General features: G+C 35.6%; 2 protein-coding genes across 5 annotated transcripts; one reads left to right on the forward strand and one right to left on the reverse strand.

Moving 5' to 3' along the window:
* The first annotated feature begins 1,237 nt into the window (after nt 1-1,237).
* Nucleotides 1,238-2,989, forward strand: LOC136348711 (luciferin sulfotransferase-like). The gene is made up of 4 exons (XM_066299804.1): nt 1,238-1,616; nt 1,668-1,920; nt 1,972-2,316; nt 2,372-2,989. The coding sequence occupies exons 1-4, from the start codon at nt 1,339-1,341 to the stop codon at nt 2,537-2,539; spliced, it is 1,044 nt and encodes a 347-aa protein (XP_066155901.1). The 5' UTR covers nt 1,238-1,338; the 3' UTR covers nt 2,540-2,989.
* Nucleotides 2,990-3,121: 132 nt separating this feature from the next.
* Nucleotides 3,122-11,584, reverse strand: LOC136348709 (uncharacterized). Of its 4 annotated transcripts, none has more exons than XM_066299801.1 (15): nt 11,410-11,584; nt 9,367-9,538; nt 9,131-9,305; nt 6,834-6,977; nt 6,609-6,773; nt 6,341-6,549; nt 5,092-5,262; nt 4,849-4,995; nt 4,639-4,777; nt 4,430-4,584; nt 4,226-4,374; nt 3,962-4,151; nt 3,758-3,903; nt 3,525-3,702; nt 3,122-3,468 (listed from the first exon to the last, which is right to left on the reverse strand). In XM_066299801.1, exons 2-15 carry the CDS (start codon nt 9,526-9,528, stop codon nt 3,388-3,390), a joined length of 2,211 nt encoding a protein of 736 aa, XP_066155898.1. In that variant the 5' UTR covers nt 9,529-9,538; nt 11,410-11,584; the 3' UTR covers nt 3,122-3,387. The 4 variants fall into 4 exon arrangements, with proteins under 4 accessions (XP_066155898.1, XP_066155897.1, XP_066155896.1 ...); XM_066299800.1 differs by lacking the exon at nt 11,410-11,584 and adding an exon at nt 9,664-9,804; XM_066299799.1 differs by lacking the exon at nt 11,410-11,584 and adding an exon at nt 9,658-9,793.
* Nucleotides 11,585-11,595: the final 11 nt, after the last annotated feature.

Consider the following 11,595-nt stretch of genomic DNA (forward strand, 5'->3'; position numbering starts at 1 on the left):
TTCTTCATCTTGATACCTTTTTCCCATGTTTCCAAATCTTCGAACAACACTCTGTCTAGTGGCGTCGACCCGGCAGTGGGGGATTCACCTTCGCGCTGTTTTCCTCCCTTTGCCACAACCAATGCGATGGCCACAATTCAAATCAAAGCAAGGAGAAGTGGAAGATTCTTAGTCATTAAGAACTCTCCTTGCATTCATTTTAGCTTTGTTCTCTCCTCCCTGAGCACTGGAATTGCGTTTTGGTGGGTAATAACGGCGTCGAGGAGGGATAGCGTTGTTATGCGTGAGTTTTGCTGCTGATGATCATGATGACGAGAAAAGGTGGTAGACTACACTACTTCTGGACGTTAGGTATAAAGGTTCGAATATTTTCTCTTAACCATAACAGGGGATGTTAATAACATATGATTACATAACATATAATTAACCGTAATAGAGAAATTTTTATATAAATACGTTTATTATTCACCTGTCGAATCCCTTAGTCATCTCATATATGTAACTCTTATGATTTCCCAACAAGTTCTTTTTTGATGAAAGGATGGAGGCAGATCTAATTTCCAAGAAAAAGCGAATTTTAGCATGCGCCTTAATGTCGAGTTGCAAATTCAACGCCCTATTTTGCTTCATGTTCTGGTAAACGCAATGAATCGCTAATAGCGTTTAAGCCATCATTGCTCAGCATCTTTTCCAAAAATTGTGCTATTTTCTTCACAGTTGCTCGAGTATCGGCTTAGAGTTTTTCGTATCTTACAAATAGAAAATCTAAGTCACTCCTTTTGTTCCAAAAGCCAAAGCAGTGGTAAAACACTATACTGAGATTGAGGCATCATTGAAAATTTAAAACATTTTGGCATAGAGAATTGACTGTAAAAAAGTTAATGTCACGTTGGATGCCGCACCTGTTGACTGAAGAGAGGATTGCAAATGATATCAAAAAACTTTAGATCGCTTCAACGCAGGTACCTCTAAAAATGTGCACAGCATCGTCAGTGGTGATGCATCGTGCATTTACTTATATGAGTCCGAAAATAAATGGTAATTGTCCGTTTAAATCTTCCAAGATGAAGAAAAACGCAACACAAGAACCGTTTTGCACTTTTAGATCCGCGTAATAACTTGGTCTTTTAACTTAAGAGGTGTCATTTTAAGTCCATGATAATTTCTCATGGTATCGCTTTCATTTAAGCCTGTATAATAGCCTACAAACTGCTTGCAATCAAAGTTCCTTAAGGCATCGAGAAAGTGCATTTGAGAGGAAAGTGAAATTGCAATAACATTCTCTTAAAAGCAAATTTTTCTATTTTATATCAGAAGTAGCTGCTATAGAAGATAAAGATGTCCGAGCAACAGGAAGTGCACTGCATGAAAGCGTTTCATGGACGTGAAAATAACAGTGAAAATGGCGTTTCGGGACATTGTCTTTTACCGGTATTTTATTCTAATTTCGCCGAGAGAATTTGGAAGGCTCCAGTGCGTAAGGATGACGTATGGCTGGTCAGCTATCCGCGAACAGGTTCAACTTGGTGTCAAGAAATGATCTGGCTCATCCAAAACAATTTGGATTTTCATACAGCTCGAACAGTGCTACAGCAGCTCAGAGCGCCTCTCATGGAGTAAGTGCCTTGGAATATTTCAATAAAAATATTGAAGAATAATCATCATAGATTTTCAGTAATAATGATTGAGTACGTAGACTCAATTAGTAGTGATTCTTGCAACTATTCAATTCCTCGCTATAAGAAAATTCACCTGTCCTTAGACCTGTTATTCAATTTTATGGGGAGCTTCACGGATCAACTGGATCATTTGATTAGAGATTCTGTCAGCTTTGTTGAGGATTTACCCTCGCCCCGATGCATCAAAAGTCATTTGCCTATTGAGCTTTTACCTGAGGAAATTTTTACTGTTAAACCTAAGGTGAGTTAGTAGTAGTCTTGCTGGAAATGATTAAAAAACATCAACCTCCAGATGATTTACACCATGCGTAACCCCAAGGATCTCTGCGTTTCTTACTTCTTCCACCTCAACTTGGTACATAAAGTAACCGTGGATTTTGACACATTTTGTGAACTTTTCCTAAACGATGCTCTTCCCATTGGTTCAGTTTTTCACCACTACTTTGGTTTTTGGAAGAGACGGAATGATCCGAATATTTTGATCTTAAGATATGAGGAAATGAAGGCTAACACTCCGCAAACTGTTAGAACTATCGCCAAGTTCTTAGGGAAGTCTTTGACTGACGAGGAAGTGGACACTATTTGCGAGTTCCTGAGTTTCCAGAATATGAGAGAGAATAAGGCTTGTAACCTGCAGGTGCGTACAGTTTTTTATGTCCGAAAGTTATGTTTGTAGCAATTGGTTTTAACAGGTGCTGGTGGACAACGAGAGAGGGGAAGAATTTTATCAAAAAACCGGACAGCATTTTATACGTAAAGGAATTGTTGGAGATTACAAGAATCACATGTCCAGCGAGATGATTAAGAGGTTTGATCGGTGGATCGATGAGAATACCAGGGGCACAGATTTGGTTTTCTAAAGCTATGGGACAAGGTGTAATTCGTATATTCCCTCTTATATTGTAGTTGTATGTAAAATTAAACAAAGTGTATATATAATAGTGTTTCTGTTTATCCAGTTCCCATTCGATCCTGATGAGTTTGAGCCAAAATCAAACATACGCGTTTAAGTCTAGGAAACACTTGAAAAAGCGTGCATTTTAACGTGTTCAAATGAGTAATTCTTCTAGAAAAAAGCTTACACTCTTGCATAGAAAAATTCATAAAATATTAGTAAATTACAGATGAACTCATTGATAAATCTCCGTCTCAACGATTTGTCACAAGTAGCGTCTCGATTTCCAATAGGGAAATCAGGAATAAATCAGGTGAATTAGGGTGTGGGAAAAACGTTTCCTTATTTGCAGACTTAATTTCAAGATTTATTAAATGAAATTTCTACAGAAATTGTAGAGAAATGTCTCCCGCATTTTTGACGCTAAGTTCCAAACGGCTTAGAATCGATACCAACTATATCTATGCTTAATTGAAAGTTATTAATTCACAGCCGCCGGTTTTGAGTCACCTTGTATGTAGGTAATTCAAAATGAGACATTTTCACCTTCCTTAAAACTGTTTATTAAAATAATTATCACTCTAATTTCAATCACAAATATAAGGATTTATATGCCTTTAATTTTTATCTCCGAGACTTCTAGATCTTATGCTAAATAGTCTCGACAAATTATTTGATAACAAAATAGTACAAACAGATTAGAACAAATATCTCAGAGAATAAGAAAAGGGACACAGTGAGCTGTTTTTATATATTTAAGAAATTAACTTTTTGAAAAAAGGAAACATACGATTACACTGTTTATAAATCAATTTAAAGCTCATTATGTACATATTCCGTTGTGGCCTTCACTTCTTCGTGGTAAAAGCCATCGCATGACTCCTTGTAATAATCCTGAGAAAAAGCACAGAAATTATAAATTTTAATAAACCGTCAAAACTTGCACGTACTTGGCAGTTCCTCTGTTCAGTTATGACCTCATAGAGGTCCCAGTAGGAACTCGTTGTATCTACTCTTAGGAACCACGCGGCCACTAAACTGTAGCCTTTATAAAGAAGTTTTTTCAGCCCTGGAAGGCTTCCAGTGTCACTTGAAGGTGTTTCCTGGTTCAGGACACAGAATAAGTAGCTAGGAATAATATAAACGACTAAGTATATAAATTTTGGACAATACTGGTACTTACATATCACATTTAGGCTGCAATTTTGCGAACCTGTACGCCCTATTTACCCTTGTAACAGGCTCGATTATCTCCATGTTAATAGTGTCGGTTAATTTGTCTGTTAGCTCAGTTTGAGCTACGGATTTTTTCGCCATTGTCAAAAGGTCCTGCGAGTAAGTAATGGAAATAAATTGAGGTTGTTGAGATTAATGGCGGGTCGAGTACCTGGATGTATAATACTGTAGGTTCCACGTATTCTCTAGCGCTGATGTCAGCATCCAGATACTTTTTCGCGGCAAAGTTAGCGAAATTTGTAACAGATATTACTGGTTGTTTAGGGTTAAGTAAAGAGTCTTTAGGGAAGCCTGAGTTCTTAAGGTAAGAATTGGTGAAGGTAATTCCCATATTAATATACCTGAAATTGAGTGCATATGCTGATTGAACAAGATAATTTAAATTTGGCAGCATTTCGGGAAAAGGGACACATACTGTTTCTGGACCTTCTCATCAGAAATCAGCTTTAAATACTCCACGATCTTTTGCGAAACTCTTTGCAACCAGTGTCTCCTGAATGAGTGATTCTCAATTAGCTCCTTGAACTTTTCATAGTCAAATTTGCCGTTTTTATCTTGGAATACCTATTGAGTCGTATATTAGTGCATTCAGTGATTGGCAATAAAACGTAAATCTGACCTTAAAAGCTTTTTGGTTTTCTATATAGCTCAGTAGCTGTTTTCCCATATCTGAGCTCATAAAAGATTCGAAGTAGATGTGGATTTTTTCTATGATTGGGGGCAAGGCCCACGAGTGCCCTGAATGGCTCTGAGCCCTTTCGTCTGCTTCTGGCCCTGTAAGTTGATTTAGTTTTTTCTTATGTTTCTGAAACGGGCAAAAGCTTTTACCAGAAAAGGCACTTATAGTATTCATAATCATAGGCACGTAATCCATAAAACTGGATCCTTCTTTGGCGTTGTTCATTTGACTCAGGAAGCTGCTTGCAATGCTCACTATGCTGTTCAAGTCAAAGGAGTCTTTTTTGACCTAATATTACAGAAAATGTATGAGCGGGAAACAACAACTTTTCAAGTTAAGTTGTTAGTAAATTCATGTACCCTTTCAACATGAGGTTTAAGTAGTTCCTCATAAGAACGAAGGATCCTCAAAATTCTTGGCAAAAGCTTCTTAAAATTAATTTCTTTCTCTTTATCGCTCACTTCCCTATACACATGCATTACGTCCTCTATGGGATCAAGATACTTCTAAAATTCAAGTTAACGTAACAGTGGTACATGCAAACATAGACGAAGACTTGGTTAACAACACACACACACACACATGCAATGGTTTCTACGAACTTTGATTTCAGGACTGGCCCATGATTTTGCCATTTTTAGGATCAGCTCAAAGTTCTCACTAATAAAGCTAATATCTAGACCTGCTGACCCGTTTTGACCAGATAGGACAGATTTAACTACAGAGGCGAACCCACTAGTTTCCTTTTTTCCATCAGAGCCAGATGTGCTAGTCTAAGGTAATTGTTAGATTACAAACGTGTCTTATTCACGGTGTCCCAAAAATATACAGGGTGTTCTTTAAGTACGCGGCCCAACTTCAAAAGGTGATTATTTGAGTGTTTCTAAGACGAAAAGTTTATATAAACGTGGCTGCGGCAATGTTTCGTTTTCGAGATGCAGAATGTGAAACTTCTTTTATTAAATCGTTTCTTTCTCAACATCTTTATAATCCTTTAGCCGATTTCGTTGAAATTTTACAGTGTTATTTATGGGGATTATTTCTATTTATGCGGCACTAAACTTTTATACTTTCGCATTAACCGTAGTTATGACCACGCAGGCCAACGGATTTAAATCTGTTAGATGTTTTCCTTTGAGGACATGTAAAGATCTTCGTTTACAGAACTCCGGCCAGCACTGAAGAAGAATTAATCCAACAGATATGGAAATCATGCAATCAGGCGAGATATACACCGGGGATATTTCAATGTGTTCGGCAATCGATTTTAAGATGATCTAATTCTTGCATTTAAGTTGAAGGAGGATCATTTCGGCAACTATTGAAGTTTAGTTTTTCTTATTTAATTTTTTTTTATATAAAAATCGCGTTTCATTTGTTTAACTGCAGAGTTAATAAAATATTTTTCTTATTTGTTTTTTTTTTATTTTCAACGTTCCCCTTGCACACCGCCAGCAAAAAGAGACAAAGCAATTTATAGCTTAAAAAAAATCCTTTGTACTAAATACGTAAAACTATCACTAAGTTTCAACTTCATACTAGTTCGCGTCTTCCTGCTATTTCGGAGTTTTATTAATATGTAACGACTTGTTAAAGAGAGTTGGACACCCTGTATCTTTGAAACGAAGCATTATCGCACCTGTTTTTATATCAACTTTTCGCCTCGGATTCATTCACAGAATCCCACCCTGAAGTTTGGTAATCTGCTGAAGTAACGATAAACTTTAAGAGGCACTTATCAAAGGAAAGAAATTTGTATTGACGTCCTCCACCCCCTCTTAAAGTTTGTTGATATAATTGGAGGACACCCTGTATACCTACACGTAATATACTTAATGTCTCAAAACAAACCTTTCTTGGCTTAGATTTACTTCCGTTCACAGCTTTCTTCGTCTTTGGTTTCCCGGGTTTGGCAGCTTTCTTGAGCTCATTTTGCGAATTTGCAAACATATTTGCCAAATTCCCTATCAGCTCCGGGTTTAAACCCGATTTACCGCCTTCCTGACCTCTTCCTAGTAAAGACCCCAGCCCTTGAATTAATGAAGCAGCATCAATTCCTTCTGCGAAACCAATACGCATTAAAAGCCTCAAGTCTCTGCCCGGGAAACAAATCTCCCACCTCCTTGGTTTCCATTATTTGCTGCAGCTCCCAGAATTGAGCCGATCCCTTCAAGAAGGGCTGCAGCAGGATTATCTTCTTTTGGCTTACTATTATCTTGCGAAGCCCTATTCATTAGGGCTCCAAGTCCTTGTAGAAGGGCTGCTGCATTGTTGCCACCGCCATCTGATGTGATTATAGCATTGTATTATTCAGGTTCGAGCTGAGATTGGTTTTAAAACTTACTTTCCTTAGCACCCCCCAGTATTGCACCTAATCCTTGTAGAAGAGCTACAGGGTTAGCTTGATTACCATCCCCTTCTGCGTCTCCGTTCATAGCTCCTACGATAGAACCCAGACTTGATAAGAGTTCCATGGGATTTATTTCATCTGCAAATCAAAATTGTTTCACATAATAATTAGATTTCCATTTAGTTTCTTCTAAAATAAAAAAAATCATACCAAATTAGGTTTTATAATATTTTAAATTCAGTTAGATTTAGAGTAATCAGAGCTGGAATTTTTTCTATTATTTGCTGTAATTAAGTTGGTATGTGCAGTAAATTTATTTCGAAGGTTACAAGTTTTCATAGTTTTTTTTTCATGCAAGAGATGGGAATGGAAAAGAGTTTCGGCTCCATTACGCCACTTTTTCTATGCAAATCAAGCTTAAAAATGTTCTGTTTATCGACTATTCACGATGGAATTCAACCTAAAATTCATTGGTGCAGAAGGTCTATTTTGTGAGCAACAATTTTTTGAAATAATCTTTATTTGCAAAACGCTGTAAACGTGCTTTTCATGTAATGCGGCTTTACTACGCCGTTACTTGTGCATCATTTGAGATGTAAATTTTAGTGTTAAAACTCAATAGTTGAGATATTTTTCAATCCAAAACGGTTGGTGCAAAAGGTCTATTTCGGAAGTTATAGTCCTTCAAAATAATGCATGGGAGCATATATATATATATATATTTATATATATAAGTGTTAAATCAAGGTTTGTTCATATAGAAAAGAGGATGTAATATTTGAGTCATCCAAAGTTTTATCTATATGTGATTTGTGAAATCTGAATCAACAATTTTCGAAAGAACTTAATATTTCACCCATTTAGATGCGATGAAAACACCATTAAAAGTGATTGCCCTTTGACTACCACAGTAATATTGTTACTCATTAAGCAATAATTTACTCATTTGAATTATGTAGTCAAATTATTGGTAAACGCGTATAGATTGAATAATCATTTATTGAACTAAGTTCACTTATTCAGAGTACTAGGAGCTTTGAAAACCTCATATACAGGGTGTTTCTTAATGTCGTGGTAATATTTCAAGATGTGATATCAAAGGTTACATACCATATCATCACCAATAGGTAATTTTATGAAGCAAAGGTCATATGAATATATATGTGCAACTGCTCAATTTTTTATTGTATTGAAATTTTTCTCTTCAAATTGTTTTTTTTATTTTCTCAGAAATTGTTTTTTAATTTCTCAGTAATTGTTTTTAATTTCTCAGAAATTGTTTTTTAATTGCTCAGAAATTGTTTTTTAATTACTCAGAAATTGTTTTTTTTATTTCTCAGAAATTGTTTTTTTAATTTCTCAGAAATTGTTTTTTAAGTTCTCAGTAATTGTTTTTTTTTAATTTCTCAGAAATTGTTTTTGATATTGTTTTCAATTTTGGTATATGTTAATTGGACATAAAATTCCGCGTTTTAATAAGACGAGTGATTCTATAGCTCAACCAGTGGCATTCCTACATATAAGTCTTCCGACATTATTTACCAAAAAAATGGTACGCCATCGATGTGTTTTCAAGAGAATATTCTGGATAAATCTACACAAAAAATGTAACTTATAATGAAGTATAAAATATATAATATTTCATGTAAAATAATAACTTGTAATAAACTCTGAAAATAAACATATTAATTACAGTGATTTTTATTGTTTTAATCAAGAACGATTCATCTGACGAGAAAAGCGTAAAAGACCTTTTCCTTATGCAATTTACTAGCATAATCAGAAAAAAAATCCCGCAAAATATGTCAGTGACGTGCCACTTTTTAGAGTATAATATCGAAAAACCTGTATGCAGGGACGCCACTGATTGCGCAATAGAATTGGTTTTTTTTAATTAAATTAGAGGGTTTTATGGCCTAACAAGATTCATTATAGAATTGAAAGCAACATCAATCTCTCAATCTGAGAAGTTTGAAAATAACGATTTTAAAAGAAAAATTTCAACACCCTTTAGCTAACAATTTGGGCCGTTGTGAGCATACGTTCATATAAACTTTTTTCATAAACTAACCCGAGGAATCACGCACCGGCACATAAGCCCGGCACTAAGGAACACCATGTATACTTCATATTTCTTATAAAGGATTTTTCAATCTTGCAAACGCAGGCATACAAGAGGTAGATTGTTTGAGTTTACCAAGGCAAACAAGATGAATCCTATTTCGTATTTGAAAATAGTTTGAGACGGAAATTAAGCAGTACGGGATCTAACATATTCTGATATCTCATACCTTTCGTTTTGGTTTGTTCTTTCCCAACCTCATTATTTCCGGTATATTCGTCACCGTTGGCAAAAACACTACCGAGGCTCTCGAGAAGTTGTGCAGAATTGGCATTTGAGGCCAGATTTTGCAAGACTCCATCCATTATCTGTTTAGCCCCCCCGGATTGTATGAAACTGTTCACCTGAAAGTTAAAAGAAAAATTTTCAAAGCTCGAGATACTTTAATGGACCAAGGACCCCTACCACCCCGCCTATATTTTCCAAGTTTTTCTCTTTTAAAATTTCTTTCGCAATTGCCGCCAAAGGACTCTCGTTCTCAGAGTTCACTTTGTTGTCTGTGACATCTTGTAGGCTGGAAGATGTGATACCAAGAATGACTAGTAGAAAGATCTGTGTGTTTGCCATTGTGAAAAAGCTGAAAAAAAAACGTATTAAAATCACCTTTAACCTATATTCACATGCACGCCGTTTTTTTGAGTAATTGTTACTACTGTTCTGAGGGTTATTGCAGATATTAAAGTTATTACAACTTACACGTACATGAACCTTATTCAATAGTTCACTGTGTTGCTGTGCGATAGTTGTATAAGGTCTGTCACGCTTCAACCACACAATTGCAAATAAAGTTATTATGTTAAAAATTAAAACTGTTTCCTTCAAATAATTACTTAGCTACCTACCATTGAATGGAACTGAGATAACGGCGATATCTGATAGGTACTTGAAAACTGGCTTGATTAAAGTTTGAATTGTTGAACAATACGAATTTTGCAATAGTAAAGTACACACGTAGTTTTGAGCATTACTACTCCATAGTTTCACGTTCGAATTCGTTAAAAAGCTGTAGATCAGATTTTTGTTCTGAGTACGTCGTCGTATGCCTTATCAAATTTCCTTTCACTCGAAGAGCTGCAGTGGATACTTTTCCGTTCCAAAGTGAAAAGTTAGCAGGAAGAGCTGGACTGGGGCAAAATATTCGAACATGGAAAATATTGCATTAAATACCTTTTTTTTTCTTTTTTTTTTTTTTTTTATTTTTTTTATTGAAATCATACAAGTTTTTAAACATTTCTAAAAAAATATCGAGTTAACGAAAGTTACAAACGTTTTGCGACACTTTTTACTAACATCGTATATAATTATTTTTAATAATGTTACTGAACTGGTTGTGATAACAGTAAACAAGCCAGCAATTCGACATTGTCATGTTTTGCCAAGTAATTAGCCGAATGCTATTTGCACTCATCGCTGAAGATGACCCACATGGAAAAAGCACTGTTACGTTATTTACTCATTCTCTCGTTGGAATGGAAATGGATGTGATTGAAGGTAATGCGTAAGATGACTTCCTCTAAGATGATTTTGGGACTTGAAACCAGAGCTGAAGAAGTGCAACAATACGCGACGAAACAAGCATTCCGGGTGTAGAGGGGGCAAGCGTTGAGGGTGATTGCGGTGATCTTAGAAATTTTAATATATGGAGTTTCGGTTAAATTGTAAATTTACGAATTGAACGCCTTTTTAGGCCCTCTTAGGCCTCTTAAGATTAAAGTAAGTCTCAGTGGCGCGCGAAGTGCCCGAAAACTCAACATTTGTAAATTCGCTTTTGTGCTTTTCAGGCGCAATTGAGAATTTCCAAAATAATGGAGAGTTTCTAGATGTAAAATATGTATAATTTCATTGACGCTACCATCACCGACTTTTTTTTATATCGAGAAATATGTTTTTGCCATTTCTCTTTTATATATACGATAAAAAAATACAATTTACAATAATGTGAAAATTGGCCCACCCTGTGCAAACGGAGTTATTATTCAGTGGGAACTCTCTCCATCCTTTTCCCTTTTTTCGAGTTTCCACGTTCTTAATGGGAAAAATCAACTACAAGTTTGACGTAGTACGTTAAAAAAAAATTGTCTGAAAACGACCTAAAAATATTTCATTTTTTAGATAAAAAATGCAAAGAGATTGATGGTCCCCGTGTAACTCGCTTGTAGGATCTTTTATTTTTACCTGTATATCACCAACCATAATTTATTGTTTATTGTGGCATTGTTTTGTTTTATTACAGTTGTTCTGTTCCAACCAAAACTCCTTAAAACGTATTCTTTAATATGTCATATCCAATTACACCCACCTTAGCACGTAGCTAAGTACAAAGTACTTAATCAATCTTAACAATTTTTTAAAAAATTATAGTTTTTTACCGTTGTTTTCTACCGAATAGGACCTGTATAGAATCGTTCAAACTCAGTCCAAGTTTCAGTGTTTAGCTCAAGCTCTTACCTATCAATATATGTATCTCTAAACACACAAAAACAAAATTCTCACTATAAATACCTAAATTTAACAAAACTTATAATCTACTGAAACGCTGATTTCTACGTATAAGAGCGCGTGAATACGATTTCGGATCGACTGTATGAGCACACTAGCACCAGTTCGTAAACGAAACTGTAACGGTACCCGCAA

The sequence above is a fragment of the Euwallacea fornicatus genome, chromosome 34 (genome assembly GCF_040115645.1).
Source record: "Euwallacea fornicatus isolate EFF26 chromosome 34, ASM4011564v1, whole genome shotgun sequence".
NCBI lineage: Eukaryota > Metazoa > Arthropoda > Insecta > Coleoptera > Curculionidae > Euwallacea > Euwallacea fornicatus.